This window comes from Anarhichas minor, unplaced genomic scaffold, assembly GCF_050575085.1.
Source record: "Anarhichas minor isolate MPS153535 unplaced genomic scaffold, ASM5057508v1 ptg000055l, whole genome shotgun sequence".
Classification (NCBI taxonomy): Eukaryota; Metazoa; Chordata; class Actinopteri; order Perciformes; family Anarhichadidae; genus Anarhichas; species Anarhichas minor.
The window spans coordinates 1,426,223-1,445,926 of NW_027466501.1; the positions used below are offsets into that span (position 1 = coordinate 1,426,223).

At 43.4% G+C, this 19,704-nt stretch overlaps 2 protein-coding genes across 11 annotated transcripts in view; one reads left to right on the forward strand and one right to left on the reverse strand.

Moving 5' to 3' along the window:
* Positions 1–7,961, forward strand: part of ptprz1b (protein tyrosine phosphatase receptor type Z1b) — a 132,737-nt gene extending 124,776 nt beyond the window's left edge. Inside the window, exons 16-33 of the mRNA XM_076075980.1 lie at positions 800–944; positions 1,049–1,140; positions 1,261–1,346; positions 2,324–2,344; positions 3,553–3,649; positions 3,739–3,821; positions 3,913–4,047; positions 4,827–4,958; positions 5,123–5,280; positions 5,354–5,489; positions 5,765–5,911; positions 6,081–6,174; positions 6,568–6,641; positions 6,739–6,867; positions 6,976–7,128; positions 7,245–7,381; positions 7,466–7,601; positions 7,818–7,961. Of these exons, the coding sequence (XP_075932095.1) occupies positions 800–944; positions 1,049–1,140; positions 1,261–1,346; positions 2,324–2,344; positions 3,553–3,649; positions 3,739–3,821; positions 3,913–4,047; positions 4,827–4,958; positions 5,123–5,280; positions 5,354–5,489; positions 5,765–5,911; positions 6,081–6,174; positions 6,568–6,641; positions 6,739–6,867; positions 6,976–7,128; positions 7,245–7,381; positions 7,466–7,601; positions 7,818–7,961 (2,099 nt within the window). The remainder of the gene's footprint in view (positions 1–799; positions 945–1,048; positions 1,141–1,260; positions 1,347–2,323; positions 2,345–3,552; positions 3,650–3,738; positions 3,822–3,912; positions 4,048–4,826; positions 4,959–5,122; positions 5,281–5,353; positions 5,490–5,764; positions 5,912–6,080; positions 6,175–6,567; positions 6,642–6,738; positions 6,868–6,975; positions 7,129–7,244; positions 7,382–7,465; positions 7,602–7,817) is intronic.
* Positions 7,962–10,762: 2,801 nt separating this feature from the next.
* LOC142931906 (HMG box-containing protein 1-like) lies at positions 10,763–19,000 on the reverse strand. 10 transcript variants are annotated; one of them, XM_076076043.1, is made up of 14 exons: positions 18,760–19,000; positions 18,137–18,271; positions 16,946–17,077; positions 16,135–16,242; positions 15,860–16,055; positions 15,613–15,730; positions 15,280–15,391; positions 14,769–14,878; positions 14,347–14,503; positions 14,120–14,264; positions 13,907–14,025; positions 13,562–13,742; positions 13,204–13,345; positions 10,763–13,109 (listed from the first exon to the last, which is right to left on the reverse strand). In XM_076076043.1, the coding sequence occupies exons 3-14, from the start codon at positions 17,061–17,063 to the stop codon at positions 13,092–13,094; spliced, it is 1,524 nt and encodes a 507-aa protein (XP_075932158.1). In that variant the 5' UTR covers positions 17,064–17,077; positions 18,137–18,271; positions 18,760–19,000; the 3' UTR covers positions 10,763–13,091. The 10 variants fall into 10 exon arrangements, with proteins under 10 accessions (XP_075932158.1, XP_075932154.1, XP_075932153.1 ...); XM_076076039.1 differs by lacking the exon at positions 18,760–19,000 and having other exon boundaries at positions 16,973–17,077; positions 18,137–18,311; XM_076076038.1 differs by lacking the exon at positions 18,760–19,000 and having other exon boundaries at positions 18,137–18,311.
* Between the last annotated feature and the right edge of the window lie 704 nt (positions 19,001–19,704).

A 19,704-nucleotide genomic window follows, 5' to 3' on the forward strand; every position in this document is an offset into this window, starting at 1 on the left:
GGTGTCGGAGAAGGTGGTGGAGATGGAGGGGAAGGTGGAGAGGGAAAATTAAAGAAAGTCAGCGACGATAAAGAAGGTATCAAAGCTGTAGGTGAAAAGGAAAGTGGGGACGGAAGGGAAGACGGCAATAAAGAAGTCGTATCTGGAGGACCAGAGGGTCTCCGGCTGTCTGTCAGTCAGGATCCTACGGCAGAGTTCCTGCTGTTTGACGGCGGTGAAGAAAATGGTGATGGACACGATGAGGACGGTCAAAGCAGAAGTCTTGACAATCACGTTGTTGGGGGTAACTCTACGCCGGAGGACGGAGGTCCGGAGAGCGAGGAACACAGCGGAGGAGGCGGTAAAGAGGATAGGGACGCAGCCGTAATTGGAGAGAGTTTGCAGCAGCTCTCAAGTGTGGACGCGGTGTTGTTTGATGCCGTGAGAAGTCCGCCATCAGGGCGTCTCGTCTCTCTGCTCAGACTGACAGATGGCGACGAGGCCCCGGAGGAGGAAATGGAAGGTAAACGTTACTCAAAGCCCTGCGTTTCCTCCGATCTGCCTCTCTGTCACACAAGGAGATAGGACAGTTTAGTTTTTTCTCTCATACATCTGTCTATTTCATTTAATTTATGTGTATTTAAACACATAATAGTGTCTTGGAATTCCTGATATATAAAGTTACTTTCAACAAAAATTGTAGTGACCGTTGACGTGAACCCCGTGTCTCCTTTCCCTCTGTCGTCTGTGCTTTGTGACACTCCCACACCCTACCCCTCTTTCTTTCTCTCTCTCTCTCTCTGCCTCTCCTCTCTCTCAGAGGGCAGCAACAGCAGCCACGAGTCTCGGGTGGGGCTGGTCGGAGGCGTGGACCACGAGAAGAGGACGGTCGTCCCTCTGGCTGTCGTCTCCACTCTCACCATCCTCTGTCTGCTGGTACTGGTGGGCATACTCGTCTACTGGAGGTACACACACACACACACACACACACACACACACACACACAGGGTCAATATCTGCCTAAACAATGTCCTCTGTTTACTTATATTCTGATGCATTTGTGTCACAGAAACTGTGTCCAGACGGCTAATTTCTACCCAGATGACAGTGCGTCACCAAAAGTCATATCGGCTCCATCGACGCCCCTGTTTCTGGCCACCGGTACGTACACACACTCACACACACACACACACACACACACACACACACACACACACACTCTCACAGGACTTTATTACATTGTCACTGCGACATGGAACTATTAAACTGTTTTCGTTGCAGACGGTCACGAGCCACTGACGGTGAAGCAGTTCGTGAAGCATGTCATGGAGCTGCACGCCGCCAACATCTTCTCCAAGGAGTTCGAGGTGTGTGGAGTGTTACTAATTAAGAGTATATGAGTTCAACAAATGTCTGAGGACCCTAACCCTTCCCCCACAAGGGGAAAATGAACTGCGTCAAGATGCTTTGAAAAAAAAGAGAGTTAGATAGATATACTACCTGAGATTCTGCTTACAAAAATTTAACCAGCATAGAATAAAGGGATCCCTTAGTTTTGGTTCATGTGTATAATTGGACAGCTCATTGTTTGTCATAGCTCCTTAATGCTCCTCCATATCTCTATTAACGTCATGTTCTTCAGGGATATCATTTAGCACAGCGATAATGTGGAACTTCCATGTACAAGATGTCGTGCAACAGAATGCAGGAAGGGTGTTTGGTACTAACCCCGTCAGTGCTACTTGGTTCTCATCCCAGTCTCCAAAGTTAAAATACGCATGATCGATCGATAAAACCTCCTGTCTTTCAAGTTCATATTGAATGTGAAACAAGGTTTTAGAAATGTCTCATGTGCAGTATTGACTTATTTTAATGTTGTGTTACGTATCTTAGAACAGCTTGTGGATGAGTTTCAACAATAACCACATCTGCATGACATCCGTCACCTGTTTCCTAGCATGAACCTCCTGAGTAACACACACAGATGGGATTCATTTCCATATCTGCAGTAAATAACCCCACTTATTACAACAAAGTGGCTAAAATGAAGGAGCTTTTGGGCCGAGCTAAGAACTTGTAATCACACACAAGCCTTTTATTCATTACTTGTCTTTACAGTGTAGAATAATAGGCCAATGGTTAACAAAAAGTCCACAGCTCAGCTGGGAATATCGGTGCGTTTCCCACTTAGCCCCGCCTCTCTGTGTGTCTCTGAACCCCATATTCCTGGACCTGCACTGACTCCCTGTCTGTCTGTCTGTCTGCCCCCCCCCCCTTCCCACTCTCCTTTCACCACCTCCACCACCATCGTCGTGCTTTCTGCATCCTCACCACCCTCCATTAGATTGTCAAAGAATCCTATGAGGTAAGACACCTGCAGTATCACCCCTAACCAGTTGTAGAGGCGGAAAATTTGAGCTTTGTCTCAAATGAATTCTCCCTGTTGACAAACCAGTCAGCTTGTAGACCGCAACTTCTGTATTTCACATGTGATATTGAATGTAAAGTTGATGTTTGCCAGTTAAATATTGGCTTTTGGATTTAAATGTGTACAAATATGAGGATTGTGAGGCAGAGCTTTTGCTCTCTGCTCCACGTTTCAGTTCATATTAGAAGCATCTTTTCAAACTGAGATGGAGCCAAGGACACTCACAGTATAAGTGGCTTCATACATATTTCGTTAATCCATATTTAGAATCATTCATAATAATGAAATAGGAATGAAAACCCTACCATCTGTGCAGCTGCTTGTTGTCCCACATTTGTATTGAATCTGAGGCTTTAATACAGTAGCATCAGTCTCCTGCATAGATCCTTAAACTGTATATAACAAGTGGACGTAGTCAGCGTGACGTAAACCATTGGTTTGTGAACTGTTATTTTGAAGCCTCGAGTGCGGCAATTTGGCCGTTGCCATCTTGGTTTTTTGGAACCAGAAGTGACACGAGAGGGTGGCGCTGAATACAACTGAACCTGAATACGACAATTTTAGGGGACCAAAAAGTTGCAGTTGCCTTTCATGTAGTGAAAACACACTATGAAAAGAAAAAAACTCCCAGACTAGACAACGCCGTCGTGGCGACCTGTCAATCACCAGGTAGCCCCACCCTAAAGCAGTCTATCTGACTCTAAATGGACCATCATTTACTAAATGAACATCATGCTGTATTGAAGTAGACTTGAAACTAGAGATTGAGACCATAAACTTATGTTTACAATGTTTACTGAGGTAATAAATCAAGAGAGAAGTAGAGTCCTTTTCTCATAGACTTCTATACAATCTGACTTTTTTTGCAACCGGAGGAGTCGCCCCCTGCTGGCCAGGAATCATGCCCTTTTATGAAGTCTATAAGCGTAATGCGACTAATGCAACCCTTATATGTGCTATTCTTTCTCACACAAAATTCTTGTATTTCCTACATGAATCTTCTTAATCCAAGTTACAACTGTATTCACAAGAGCTCATTTCTCTGTTTGTTTTGTCGTCACTGTAGACTCCTGACTATTGTACTCTAATACTACAGACCGCTATCGACCGATAGAAGTCTTATTTATGTTTGTATTGATTTTCAGGAGGTGCAGGTGTGCACAGTGGACATGGGCATCACTACAGACAGCTCCAATCACCCCAACAACAAAAGCAAGAACAGATACATAAACATACTGGCCTGTACGTCACTGTCCAATATGATCACTGTTCAACATTTATGATCGTAAAAGCCAGCAGTGATGAAGCTCATTAACCCTTTCCTCTCCCAGATGACCACAGTAGAGTCAAACTCTCCAACAGTTTGGACAGAGATGGGAAATGCGGAGACTACATCAACGCTAACTTCGTAGACGTAAGTGTGTGTTTTTGGGAGCCTTGCGTGTCAACTGACTTTACATCCCATCCATTGTTTCCTTGACAAACGTGGCGGTTTTCCTCTGCAGGGTTATGAGCGAACGAGGGCCTACATCGCGGCTCAGGGGCCCCTCAGAGCGAGCAAGGAGGACTTCTGGAGGATGATCTGGCAGCAGAATGTCGGAGTCATTGTCATGATCACCAACCTCAAGGAGAAAGGACGGGTAGGAAGGTCCCTCTGCTGCCGCTTCGACCACATTAATGTTGTTCGAAATGTTGGTTTGTTTCAATGTAAAGATTGCAAGTTGATTTTGATGCCTTCTTATTTCATGTACCTTAGAGAGAATGCTATTTAGATTAAAGAGTCAAAGCTCTCTGATCTGTCAAGGGAAATAAACAGGCAGGAAGTGTCAGTCTTAGAAATGCAAGAGAGCTAAAAACAGGATAGAAACCCACATTAAATTTAGTTTTAGAGAGTTTAGGTTTCAATGTCACAGCTTTTAAAGCAGTATCACCTGATCCTTTAGTCACTTTGGCAAACATGTCAACAAACAGCAGCTTTTATTTACACATCCAGCAGATACAGAGAAATACTAGAATTCATTTGGACTCGTGTTTGTGTCTACCTGACAAATGTAAGGCCAACATTCACTCTCTTGTAGCTGTTTGGTCTCGATCAACTCCTGAGGGAAATATCTGGCTCTTCAGCTGCAAAATGCTCTACTATGTCCACCAGCTAGTAGCTGGCTTTGTCCGTCTGGTGTTTGGTGCTGAGCAGGTTGTGCACAGTGGGTTTATTACAGCTTTTTAGCTCAAAACAGCTGCAGCTGAAAACACCTCTGGTGAGAGCGGTGAGGCTCAATCAAAACAGTGAAGCTGCTGGCTGTAAAACCAAAACAACAGGCTGAAAGATGATAAAACGCTCCATGGATATGAGGGGGTCTCAGCAGGAGAAACCGAGCCTTTTAGGGACCTAAGCCTGATTCGGTCATCTTGTCCACAGACAAAGTGTGACCAGTACTGGCCGGAGGTGAACCAGGAAGAATACGGCCCGTACCAGGTGACCCTGAAAAGCAGTAAAACCCTTGCTTACTACACACTGCGGGCGTTCGCCGTCAGAGATACCTCAAATAAGGTACATTTCACGCACACACACACACACACACACATACACACACACACTATCCCTCTCTCTCTTTCCAACTCATACACCAACAAATAAAGCTGACTGCAGTAAAAGTCCAAAGTGAATTTGGCGTTCAGTCCCAAACAAGTCTTCTGGTCTTTCTGGTCCTCCAGGCGTCTCAGAGGAGAGTTGAACACACTGTCCTCCATTACCACTACACCCAGTGGCCGGACATGGGCGTCCCAGAATACACTCTGCCTGTGCTGTCTTTCATCAGAGCATCCTCCCGGGCGAGGACACAGGAGATGGGACCCGTTCTGGTACACTGCAGGTGTGTATCTATTACTATTTTCAGATATGCCATGCACGGAATCTGTGTGTTTGACATGTGATGTGTGTCACAGTGCCGGCGTAGGAAGGACAGGAACCTACATAGTGATAGACAGCATGCTGCAGCAGATCCAGGATCAGGGTACGGTCAACGTTCTCAGTTTCCTGAAACATGTCCGGACGCAGAGGAACTTCCTGGTTCAGACAGAGGTAAGTGAACTGGCACAAGGACCTTGTACTTCTATCTTTGTGAGGACACACCTGATTCTAACCTGAACCTTAAAACCAAGTCTAAACCCTCAAACAGGCCTTTGAAGGTCTGTCCCAAAGTGAGGACCAGACAAAATGTCCTCACTAGGTCTAAAACTCAAATTGGTCCTCACAAAGATAGCTGTACACAAACACACACTCTCATTGGATTTCTCAATGTGCATCCAGCCGATCCTAGCTGTCTCTTTGTTTCTCCTTCTGTCGCTCTCCTGTAGGAGCAGTACGTGTTCATCCATGACACTCTGGTGGAGGCCATCTTGAGCCGTGGCACCTCAGTGACCTCTGACCTCCTCCACACTTACGTGTCTGACCTCCTGACCCCTGGGGCGTCGGGCAGGACGCGCATGGACAAGCAGTTCAAGGTATAGCATGTTTCCCCCACGTTTTATAGGCCTCTGTTTCACACTCTTGTTTGCCCTTTACATTCTAGGCATTTAACCAACACTTTGGGTTTTTTCGGCCATATTACTATTGTGCAGGTGTACACATTGAATGTTGCAAATGTAATCGACTCGTCTTGTTGTGTTACAGTTGATCAGTCAGCGTCAGGCGAAGCACGCAGACTACAGCACGGCCCTGAGGGACGGCAATGCTGAGAGGAACAGAGCCAGAGCTCTAATGCCTGGTAAGCATCATCAGGAACAGTGTGTTATTAAGTATGTTTTCTATCGGGTACAATCACCTGAAAATAAGAATCATCATGTTTTTGGTACCTCAGAATGATCCTTTTGTACCTATATATGAGCGGGTCCTCTTCATGGAGTCGGCCGCCACATTCTACGGTAGCCCAGAACGGTCAAGCCAAACACTGGCTCGAGATAGGGCCAATCGCGCTTTCCCAATTTCATGTCGCCCATCTAGTTTACAGAGAGACCTCACCGCTACATATCGCCAGATTCTACTCACTGCACCTTTAAGTGAGAGGTAGATTGAGGTGCACGACCACGTGGCCCCTGTTGTGATTGGTTGGCTCACCAGTGTGGTGAATATGGGCTGATGTCTCTGTGTTTTTGTGTAGTGGAAAGATCAAGAGTGTGTCTGACCGCTTCAGAGGCAAACACCACGGGGTACATCAACGCCTCCTACGTCATGGTAAGACTACTGGGAACTGTTTATTGGTTACCGTTTTATTAAAAGGCCCTTCAACAAAACATTTGCTGGTAGTTTTACGCTGCTGGTGTTTTCACAGGGACATCACCACAGTAAGGAGTTCATCGTGAGCCAGACTCCTCTCAGCAGCACGGTGGCAGATTTCTGGAGAATGGTCTGGGAGCACAGCACACACACTGTCGTCCGTCTGCCAGACACACACTGTCAGGTATAGCACACACACACACACACACACACACACACACACACATACAGTACCTATACAATGAGTATATATCAACACATACAATCTGACATGTTTTTCTGTTTATGTCAGAGTGAAGACGGGGAGTCTTGTGTTTACTGGCCCAGTAAAGACCAGCCAATGAGCTTTGAGGGTTTCACTGTGTTATATTTGGGGGAGGAGCATTTGTGTTTATCCAATGACGAGAGACTCTTGGTGCAGTACTTCACAGTGGAGTCTCCACAGGTAACACACACACACACACACACACACACACACACACACACACACAGTATTCTGTGTTTTACATTCATATATATTGTATATGCATATATACTTTTTTTTTCTCTACCTCTGTGGAGAGCGTACTGGAGGTGCGTCAGTACAGCGCCCCCTGCTGGCCCAACCCAGACAGTCCCATCAGGAACAGTTTCGATCTGGTCAGCACAGTCCGAGAGCAGAGCAGACATTCGGACACACCCACAATCATATATGATCCGTGAGTACTACATAGACAGGATCAGCCTTCATGTGACACTTTCTTTGCAAGAGTTAATCTATGTGTGTGTGTTTGTGTGTGTAGGTTGGGAGGTGCTACATCAGGGCTGTTCTGTGCCCTCACCGCTCTGTCCAGTCAGCTAGAGGAGGAAGGCGCGGTAGACGTCTACCAGGTGGCACGGATGACCAACCTCATGAGGCCCGGTGTTTTTAATGATATAGTAAGCACACAATACTCTCAATGCTCTCATTTCTCTCTGTCTCCACTTCATGATCTTTAAAATGACAATTAAGTGAGCAACTTCACTTCAGCCGCTAACCAATAACATATCTAGGAATTTAGAAAACAACAACGCTGGTAAGAGTTGTTTTTTCTTCTTCTTAATTCTTAATAACAAAAGATGGTTCAGTCTGGAATTTGCGTCTCGCCCCAACAGGAGCAGTACCAGTACCTGTACCGAGCTGTGCTGAGTCTGGTGAGCAGCCAGGAAGACCAGAGAGCCCTGCAGAGTCCAGAAACCAACGGGTCTGTACCACTGGGCCAGACTAACATCGCTGAGAGCCTGGAGTCACTCATGTAGACACACACACACACACATTTACCACACAAGCATGTCACATTCACAGACATTGCATCATACAAGCCCACAGACACACCAGCGTGGACTGAGTGCTTTGGTGACTGAGGTTTGACCTGACATGAGATGATCGTCTCTGTGTCTGTGGTTCCCGGCTGTGTCCACTGAGTTATTTTTAGTTAAACGATGATAATACTTTACGAATGCTATATAGATCTACAGAAGCCCTGAGAAGTCTTAGTCTAAATGGTTTTCTCTCCGTGTGTATGACTTCAGAACAGGTGAAAAAAGGTTTTGCTGAAATAATATTTTTGTATCTGTGAAAACAGGTTGAAAACGTTTTGCCATGTGAATTTTTTTAAATCTTTCTTATTGTTGTTGCAACACTCATTTTGGCCACAAGAGGTTGAAGTGCACCACTACTCCATGTTCTAAACAGGACTAAAAGCATTCATGTTGTCATGCACTCTAACACACAAGCTACATATAATGTGTGATAGAAAGTGATGTAACACTACTGTCATGTCTTTCTTTTGGCGCTCAATGTGTTTTAATTGGCGCTAATCTGCCTTTAGGGAAAACATGAACGCGTTCAGTCCTATTTAGAACATGGGGAAGTGGTGTGCACTTCAGCCTCATGTGGCTGAATGAGGACTACACAACAAACACTCTGAAAAATGATTTTGATTAAAAAAAAAAAAGAAAGACTTGCCAAAAGTTATTTTCGATTGGTCAGACAGTTCTCCCTGGAGACAATAGAGACCAAAATCCATTTAGTGCAATTGTAACTACACTCTTGATCGCTTATTAGAAAGTGAACACCCAATGACAATTTATTAATAAATGATGAAGATTTAAAATGGTACTTTTAAGAAGGAGAAAGGATAAAACCAGCCCAACCCAATAACTGATCTATAAAGCATTAGTAAATGATGTATTAACCGTTAATAAAGCCATTAGTGACAATTCAATTCAAAAGTCCTTTATAAGAGAAGTTCATTATTAGGAAGTGGTACCAAAATTTCATTGGAAATGATTTTTCTTAATGATAAAAGGAGTCACTTTCATCATTTTAATAACAGACCTACCTAAATTCATAACTTCTGTCTATTATCATCTTTCGTGAACATTTATTTCTTTGACTAGTCGTCTCTTTCATCGCTCTCTTGTGTCTTCTAAAAGACACAAATTGATATGAATAGAAATTGAAATTGGCAAACAGGCAAAACATAAATAGAAATAAATACAAATTAGATACAAATAAAAGTAGAACAAGAAGACTTAAAGGTAATAAAAAAGGGAAATGATGTAGGAAATGACATTCTCCTAACCTCTTGTTTTCCTACATATTTTATGCACCGCACATTAACCAGCAGATTTTGGGGCTCAAACTACCACGTATCCTTAGTGAGAGAAATATTTTTGATTAACCAAAATCTGTTAAGGCCTCACTCGTGACACTAAATTGTTGAATTTCTCCGTTCATGTCTCGTTGCCACTGGCTCCATGGTCTCTGGTACCCCCGTGCCTTTTGTAATTCATGTTATTGTACTTTAAACCTGTTTTGATACAACAACTGTGTGACTAATATGCCAAAATAATAATCTGTGAATTCTTTTTTTTTCTATTTTCTATTGCGCTTGTTACTTTCATATGTCGAAATCAGAGAGGAGACGAAACGTCGGCTGTTTTGTAAAAGATGCAATCTGGGATTTAAATGGTATTCCACACCAGGTCTGTCTGCTGAGTATCGAACACGACGGCCCCTGTAAGCCTGACAGGTGGCTGTAAAAAGCTGCAGCTCGAATTCATGTCAGTTAACTACTACGGTGTTAGGACCATTGTAGGTAAAAAAGAAAACTAAAATGACGGAGCTGGCCTCAAATACACTGACGTAGTTTACAGTGAATTCCAACGGTTGGTTTTCCTAACGTTAAGGAAACATCACAACCTTTCTAATCACTCATTGCAACAGAATACTCAAGCATTATAATCAGCTATCATAAAACCAGTACACCAGTCAGCTGAGACAGTTATCATACTATTGCAAACATTTAGTGTGGAAAGACCAACAGCTGAACTTGACGATATTCTGTTAAACTTTGGACTGAAAATGAGATTGAGCCGGCGAGAGCTCTGCATCCCTGCGCCACTACTACAACTGTTTCCACTCTGAGCGAGTCCAGACGTGCCCATTGCGTCGGACACGATCGATCGACCTCTGAATCACTTTCAAACAATGTTGCGGCCTCTATACGTGCCTATTTTGCATCCGCCCTGCGCCATATTTAGAGCACATCTGGGGATGCAAAATGGCACAAACCATGGAGGCTACTGCAACTGTGCCAGATAGCGATTCACACCAGATCTGACTGTAATGTGCCCGAACTCTTTCTGTGTAAATATCCCTGAATACATCAAAAAGGCCAAATTACTGTATGTTTATACTGTACCTCTATATATTTTCTATTTTACTATATAAAAGAAAGTGATTTTCTAGTCATTTACACATTATACAGTATAACTGTGTGGATTCTATTTGATAATTGTAGCCTGGAAATATTGATGATGTTTATAGTTTTAATGGAATGTTATCTCTTTGTATCTTTATGATCACAGTAGCAGCTTAATGTCTATACCTTTATCTCCAGCCATACACTGGTGCAGTATGTAAATAGCAACACCAACCCTGTTTATGATTTTGAATTTGTTTCTTTTTCCGGGAGGGAGAAATCAATAAAATGTTCTTGTTTAGACCCAAACTTATCTTTTCATTTTATTAAAGTCTCAAACACACACAGACACAGGTTTATCATGCTTTTATTCATATTATAATACACTGTGTTGCATGGTCTCCCCTGATCAACCTGTACGTGACACGATAGTAAAGACAAACTAATAATCAATGCACAACCATGAACGGTTAACAAGGATTAAGTCAAAACCAAAAATATATGCATTTCTATATAATGATATTAATGTTTGTCACATATTATACTGTAGCAGTCACGTGAGATAAAGTGTATATAGTGCATTAAGAATAAACCTCGTTATGCAGTGAGGTTATGAGTACCCACACTGGCTCAAGCTTTCTGCATGATGTTCATGTTCGCAGTGGTTTTGTTTCCATGCAATCAGTACTTAAGATAGTATCACATCGCAGACGCTGGTTTATATTTGTTATTACAACAGCTGTCTTTGTTTCAAACTCAAACTGCACGAAGATAAAAAAAATAAATAAAACCTCTCGACCTCCATCATCTGAGCCAAATGTGCTATTTATTAGGACTCCACGGTGCATGGAAACACAATAACCTGAATAAAAAGATATATTCTTTCTGATTTCTGATCATGTAAAATTACTAGTTAATGGCTGCGACAACTTTTTTGTCGCACGTCTCATCTGTCTCGTCACAAAATGTTTCGGATTCTCAGTGTGCACACTACCCTGTTGTTTTATAATCTATTCCTATTTTTGACATTTATTAAAACCATCAAAACTCATTGGAGAAGATAAACAAACTCAAAGGGGCGGGGCCAAAGAAACCATGTTTTTTTTCTTGCTTTGAACCAGACAAACACTGAATGAAATGATCTCCAGTGGAAGCCGTCTTGAAGCTCCATCAAGCCTCAGCTGTATTAATGTCTCTGTGATTATACAGGAATACACCGTTACTTTGATGAGGAGACATTGTGTTATGGCACATAGAGATGTTAGAACGGAGGACACGTCAGCGGTGTGTAGGTGATGGCTGACGAATCAAATCTTGGCGTCGTCCTGCTGCCTGTGGTGTAATGACTGTAACATACCCATTTTATATCTTTTGTGACATATACATATTAACGACCGTAAATTCTCACATGAAAGCCATAAAACAAAAATAAAAAAAGTAATGTTATTGCTAGTACATATATTACAATGACTGTCATGGAAAATGCAGCACTGCATTCATTCTGTCTCAAGAAAACTGTTGAAACTCAACACTCCTTTCCTTTTTCAAAATAAAAGCCTTTGCAGAGTGAAAGAATTCTGCCTCCCTGAACCACTGCACATTGTTTTAATGTTTGGAAAACTGAGAAGCTTCTTACTGTAAAATATGGTTGATAAAATTGTTATAAACTTTAGAAGTTAAACTTAACATATAAAAGGCCAGAGTCTCTCCTAAAGTTGCAATCTCATAGATCTTCATTCCGGTCTCTTTGGCGACACCTATGGCGGTTAGCGGTAATCGCAGCTGTGTTTTCATTTGTTCGGCTAGCAGAGAGACACCTGGAGAAAGAATAACAGGATGCTGCTTCACCGCAAAAGAGAGTTGAAGAGCGGGTCTGTTGATTTAGCTCCACCCACAGCTTTCATCACCTCATTCGGTGACAAATAGGGACTTAACAGATATGCATTTAAAGGAAAATCTTCGAGATTATTACTTTAAATTGGACTTAAATAAAACTCCTGGGCCACTATTTGAGAATTTATGGCATACAATTTGTTTAATAACTAAACGTGACATGATAAATTACACCAAAAGCAAGGTTATAATATGTAGTCTTGTGCAATATACTGAGTGCAAATGCAAGTAATACAGGCAAGAAAATACTTAAATATATTTCTTTGTATATAATATATAATTTTGGGAAAATAGCTACATCGTCTACTTCACCTAAAATGCTACAGCGCCACAACTTCCACCTGTTTCAAGCATGTGATGAGCATCTCTCTGTTATTGGCTTACTCACACATATGGTAATAAGTGGTGGAGATGAACTCCGGTTGAGCTGCTTTGTTATTGCGTTTGGGGAAAAATGTCGTCTCAGGAGGGAGACGCCGCAGTGCGCTGTAGCATTAAAATGTTTCATAGCTTCTTAGAATGACTTTAGACGCATAATAAGCGATGCCACTTTGAAATAATTTTTTGTACATTCAGCACCTTTTAAAAGCAAGAGGAAGGGAGAGGCGTTCGTTGAGAGCGCCTCAAAATGTCTACAAAAAGTATGACTCTGCTGCTCTGTTGTCAACACACCGCTGTAGTCTCTTTTCCTTGTCACTTCTCAGTGTGTGTGTGTGTGTGTGTGTGTGTGTGAGTGTGTGCGTGAGTGTGTTCTCCTACACACTGTTCTGTCTTCCTGTCTGCAGCCTTAATTTCCCTGACAGCCCTGTTGGGACACAGAGGAGAAATTAAGACAGCAGTATAAAGCACTGGATTAAGCAGAGTGTGAGTGTGTGATGTGTGTGTGTGTGTGTCCTTACAGAGTTGGTTCGTTTGCGTTTCCAGCAGTCTGGGTTGAGTCTTTTCTGTTCGTCTGCGAGGGCTTTGGCCTCCACGGTGAACGTCCGCCGGTCCTCACTTCGCATTTTCTTCCACCGCTCCCCGAGGAGGACGCTGATCGCTCTGCACACACACACACACATTACCTTACGACTAAACATTGACTCCGCCGCACGCACGCACACACGCACACGCACACACACACACACACACACACACACACACACACACACACACACACACACACACACACACACACACACACACACACACACACACACACACACACACACACACACACACACACACACACACACACACACACACACACACACACACCTGTTGTCCTTCCCCGGATACATCTGTGTGTACTCCACCCTGAACTTCTTGGCGAACAGCATGAAGGCGTTCATTGGCCGCTTGCACTTAGTGGGCGTGGCGTTGTTGCTGCTGCTTCCTGCCGCAGCTTGCTGGCTTTTGGTTGGCTTTTGATGAGGAGAGCGGGCGTGACCGGAACCGTCTGCAGGTTTAAAGCAGATCCATAAGTTTTCTTTTTTTTTTCTCTTTTATGAAATGCATCCTCTTTCTCACATGAGTGTTTTCGTACGGTGCATTTTTGTATTTTCGCAAAGTGAACGCTGCCTGTTCTCAGTATCTGTGAACAGGAGGCATGAGGCGCAGTACCTTGTGACGGGTCTCTCTCCGGGGAAACGGCTCCCCCGCTGGACTTCGATGCACGCCGCCGCCTCGCCATGCTGCTCAGCACGTAAACCGCAGAGGAGTCCCGAGGAGTGAAATCATAACTGGGGAAGACACGCGTGTAAAAACAGGTGTTTCACTCGGACATGCTCACCTGCTGATGGGCCTTTTGCTGCTTTGGGCTTAGAACACTTTTACCTCCTGAATGTGTCGAAGACCAGCGAGTCGTCGGTGTGTTTGGCGTCTCTGTGTCCCGGGGGGAGGCACACGTCTCCCACCTCCATCTCATAGCACGGTATCCCATAACGCACCACGGTCAAGCTCGGGTGAAATGACGACCAGCCTGACGGAAAGCAAGGCGCAGTGTGTAAAGAGCGTTGCTTAATAAAACAGCCGCAGTGTTTGTCTCTCGCCGTCGCTCCTACCTTTCTTTTTGACGTAGAAGGGGTGGTCGAGGCGGCACCGGGCGGTCATGGCGGCGTGCCCGAATGCGCCGGGGTCAAAGGTCAGCTGAAGGACGGCCTGACCAGACAGCACAGTCTCTGAATGCTCCACCAGCTGCAGACCCTCGGAGCCATAACTCTGCAAAAGAGCGAGCAGCGCTTTGACTCATTGCGTACAATTACAAAACGAGACGATGAAGAAGTACAGCTGCCCTGGTACAACCAGGCTCTGTGTGTGTTTTATAGCCAATAGCCAATAGACTACTGTATGGAGCCATCAGTAGAGGTGAAATGCTGCATGTTTTACATTGTACCTGCTGCTGCTGCTGTTAAAAATACAGCACATTAACACCGACTCTACACTGACAAAGTGAAAGTAAAGTGCAGCGTCTCACACGATGTACCTTCAGAGACCCGGACCGCTCCTCGTCCCCAGAGTTCTCCTCGGCCGAGTCCAGGTCCTCCACGTCCTGCCACTCCACGTTGGAGCCGCGGTGGAAACGCAGATTGGTGCCTGGTGACAGATGAAAAGCCGCTCTGAGATATGAACAATAGGCTCCAATACAATCTCACATTTATGTCTTTCGAGCAGAGCGGAAGAAAAAGTGAGATAGCAGCAAAAGAGTGTGTGTGTGTGTGTGTGTGTGTGTGTGTGTTCATACTAGCTTATTGCACTTATTGTTATTGCATTCGTTTGTTTCTGCACTGTACGTTGGCTCTGGTTTATGCTCTTAGATGCTTGTTTGAGGAAAGGACATGCACTTATTACTTCTGGTGACTAGTTGTTCTCTCGAAAACCGATGTTGAATACACTTATTGTAAGTCGCTTTGGATAAAAGCGTCTGCTAAATGACTGTAATGTAATGTAATGTAATGTGTGTGTGTGTGTGTGTGTGTCTGTGTGTCTGTGCCTACCTTTGAGAAAGCAGTGCCAGGCCGTGGGCGGACAGGAGAAGCTCCAGCCCATGTCTTCATTATCAGACAGAGAGGATCTGGTCGACACAGCAGAACCACATTCACTGCTCTTCTGTGGAAACATGGAGCGTCTGTCAGGCACGACTCAGGAATCTAACAGCGGCCAAAGAGTTTGTGCAAACACCACAACATTGTTGCCCCGATGAGTCAAGTCAGTTTCACTATCTAAAATATAATAAAAAATGCATTTTTTTTGTTTTGTTTTTAATTTCTTCTTCAGAAATTGTGTCGGTGACAGTGATTAATGATGGAGCGGGTGAACATGAGCTCTACCCTGGTGCGCCGGCGCTCCCTGCCGTGACCTCTGGGGTGCGACGGGGGGAGACGGGAGGGAGGCCGGGCGTAGGAATGTAGATTGCTGCTGGCGCTGGAGCGGCAGGCCGGAGAGGAGCTGAAAATGACACAAGGCTCATGAGTGGAATGGAGGCTCACTGCAGCGCATTACAACCATGCGTTCTCTGATGTATTCCCGCTTGTGCTCGGCAGCGTTCGTGTTTCAGGACGTGGTTGCGTTAGCTACCTGCTGCCGGGAGGCTCTCGCAGCAGAGGGCTCTGTGGTCCGGTGGCGATATGAGCCAGCTGCGTCAGCCAGTGTGTGTCCGGAGGCCGAGTGCACGCACGCCGCTCCTGGTGCGACACGCCCGCGTCCACCTGGTAGACAGGTGGTGCCGCTGGCTCCGCCTCCTCCCAGACCTCCTGCAGGTCTGGGAGGTCGTCTAGGAGGAGGAAACAAATGAAGTGTTTGATAGAAAAAAGAAAAAATATATATATTCCCCATGCTCGTGTCTTATGTACCGTATTCCATGTAACTGTCGCTGGTGGGGAAGCCGGGTGAGGAGGAGAGGCGTTCCTCACAGTGCAGCAGGTCATGTGACTGGTCTCCATCTGCATCCATCATCACCTCTGAAGGTAACACCAGACAAACAGCGTAGGGAGCACACTTCAGTTACAGGATGTACCATGTTTAAATTGCACAGCATTTATCAATTTGATTAATAAATAAATGAATACATTTGATCATAGATGAACATGTCCTTTAGAAAAACTATTACTACCATCTATTACATATTGTATAGACATTTGGATTAACTGAGCAAAAAAAAAAAAAAAAAAAAAAAGGTGAAACACAGTAGATGGATAACATTTAAAAAAAAAAATCACCTCATGAAAACTCAAGGCCAATCAATTAAAATAGTGTGTTTTCAGAATCTATTCCCAAGATAATATTAGTCTATTCTTCTTCTTCATATATTAATCAGAGTAAGTCATCACCTATTTATAATTATTAGAATATAACAATAAGGATGGCAAACAACAGCTTTTGCAATTTCAGAGCTTAGCCTGGCTGGTTGGAAGTTATAAAGTCTGTTTACTGAGCTCTATACTGTCTTCTGTTGCTCTGGGGAAACTTTCCAAAGTTTTGTAAAAAATAAAAAACTTCTAATGATGTCATCAGAGTCACTCCACATATTAATGGCATGCCTGTGTTACAGACAGGAGGTCTCTTGAGAGTCCCACAGCTTCACGAAGTGAAATACTAAATCAGGGGAGTTACCCCTCTAAGAGCGCTGCGTCATTAATTACACTGCGCAGACATGCGCGTTACCTGCGCAGCGCGCCGCTCCGGGGTTACCTGCGGGTTCGCCCTCAGGCTCAGAAGGCCGCGCGCTCTGACGTTTGGGGTCACCGGACAGCACTGCGGGGGTCACCACCTCCCAGACCATCGCGTCCGCGGGAACTGAAACGGTCACTTCATTAGCGTGATATTTTTTATTTTATTTATTTTATGTAAATTATCAAATTAAATATAGGAAATATATTGTTGGTTGAAAATATAATCGTACAGGTAAAGCTAAACATTACTGGCATCTGCATTACTGGACTCCCATGAGCACCCACTAACGCACGCGCGCACAGGAACTTGATCCTCCAATGAGCCGTAACGTATAGGCTGGGGTTGGGGTGACGTAAGGAGACATAAGGTGACGTGAGGTAACACAGAGCTGGTTACCTAATAATACACCGACACACGTTCTCAAAGCTCCAGTGTGTTGACCAGGTTTCTGTGTGTTGGATATTATTGTCCATAACACGTTGACATATTCCGTTTCGAACACGTAAACACGATAAGAGCGTGTTCCGGTCGTATCTATTTCACAATAATCTCGTCATGTGACTCCCCTCTTGTTTATAAACTTTGAGATCCTGCACGCATGCGCACCTAAAAGCCCATTCATTCAATGGGGAGAAGGGAAGCGATAATACGTTTGAACTAAGTAGTTCTCAATAAGTAACAAAACAACACGAAAATAAAGCAGCTAAGACACACTGAATATTATGGACCGTTACTAAATACGTGCTGTCCACGTTCTCACGCGACGATAAACTTCAAAAGAAGCTCCGTTTTCTTGTTGTCGCGAAACAAAAAGTGCCGTTGAAAAATTTGAAGTTACGTCGACGAAAACGATTAAAAAAAGCTTCAGCGTCCGTGTTTCACCAGCCACATAAACGAGCCCAGTGATATTCAGGGTGTGAATAAAAGAAATACGTTTAAATACGTTTAAATGGTCGAGCCATTCTGTTGTGCAAAATGCTGTTAGAACAAAACTGCCGTCAACAATGAAGCTCCACAGAGAGCGCAGAGAAACTGTATTAAAGGAGAAAAATACACGCTGTCAGTTCCACGTTACTGCTCGCGTGCCAAGTTTTGGGGGAAATCATTCAAATGGCGTCGTTACTTCTCAAATTCAACGCTTTAAAACCCACAAATGATTTCAATGAAGTTAACTTCACTCACCCAAACAGTCGCCTTGTACGGGTGAGGGGGCGGGTATAAACACTCTGTCCCCAGCGGTCTTATTGGCCAGACCTGATGTCAATCCGCGGCTTCCCTCATCCTCATTGGTCGGTTCAGTACAGCTCGTTCTCTGCACTGTTATCGCCACAACAATAAACATCGGCTGGGTTAAAGTGAAGAAAGATGGCCAAACCAAAAGTGACGAATGAAATACATCTGATCTCTTATCATGAGATTGGCCGTATTTCAAACGCTGGAATTAGACTTTGAGACAACAAGTTATGTAGAAATTATTATATTCATGTCTCACAAAGTAAAAAGATCTAATAGCCATAGTTCTGGCTCAGTTCTAGTTATGAATCCCCTCTTTATTTTTGTTATTTTATGTAGTCGGACTATGTCCTTTATGTCTACTGTGTGTGTTTATTTATTACAAAAAATATGTACATATAAAATGTTTTTTTTTTTTTTTAATAAACAAGAAAAAAGTCCAATATTCACATTTCAGTCTACAAGCTATGAGGTGCTGATGTGTGACGAAGAGACGGGCTGCAAACATGAAAAACGTGAGAAAAAAACGAATGCAGCAGACAAATAGACTTCAGCGCAATTTTCATACCTACCTTTTAGTGTAATTATACATGTTTCACTGCTGCAGGCAGGGTGAAGGGTGAAGCCATAATCATAGGCGTCCTCTCATTTAGACAGGGGAAGTAGTAACCTTACTCAGGTAAAACATACTTTGTAATAACAAGTACTCACGAAATACATAGCATTAGTAACAGTTAAAAATATAAACAGGGCACTGAATAATGCTGGGTGTAATAGAGATGGTCCCAGTTGGAGTTTAGAGTTGTGTTAGCAGTTTTCTGCTCCGCAGATCACGCGCAACGTGTCTGCCTTGACGCTGGTGGAGAAGACACTTGACATGATGTAGAATGGCGAGTGTTCACTGCCCTCCAGTGGTCACTGTTAGGAACTGCATCAAAGCGGCCCACGTCAAGCTGGACACGATTGCATAGCAACACTTCTGGTCAATCCTTTCGAAATAAATCGATAAATACTAACATCAAAATAAATTTTAATTAATAATCCTCAAAGTAAATCTGAAATGTATAAACAGAAATTACAGATCATTATATATAGTAGTCATGTTAATTGTTTTCTAGTGGCCAGAGAATACAATTATACATTATGTATTTATTTAGTTTATTTAATATGTATTATTATTATTACAGCTACCCTTATTGTATTATTATTATTATTGCTAATGATCATAATAATAATATCAATCATTACAATAGCTATTGTATATTATATTATATTATATCATATTATTATTATTTTATTGTTTATTGTATTGATGAAGTTCCACAGTGTGGCCACAGGAGGGCAGTGAACAGTCTCAAGTCTTCATGAAATCATGACGGACATGAAAACATGATCATTCGACCAGAAATCTGCCCTGAGACAACTCTTAATATAATATAGTAATTTAGCTTCGATCAGTTTTGATGTTACCCTGGTTGTACAATACAAATGTTCACGTATACAACACTATAATCGAC

Coding starts and splice junctions, on each gene's coding strand:
- LOC142931906 (XM_076076038.1), bottom strand. CDS start 18,296: ATGTTTATTGTTGTGGCGATAACAGTGCAGAGAACGAGCTGTACTGAA. Junction 17,078..18,136: donor CGTACAAGGCGACTGTTTGG/GTGAGTGAAGTT, acceptor TGACCGTTTCAG/TTCCCGCGGACGCGATGGTC. Junction 13,346..13,561: donor TATCCGGGGAAGGACAACAG/GTGTGTGTGTGT, acceptor GTGTGTGTGCAG/AGCGATCAGCGTCCTCCTCG.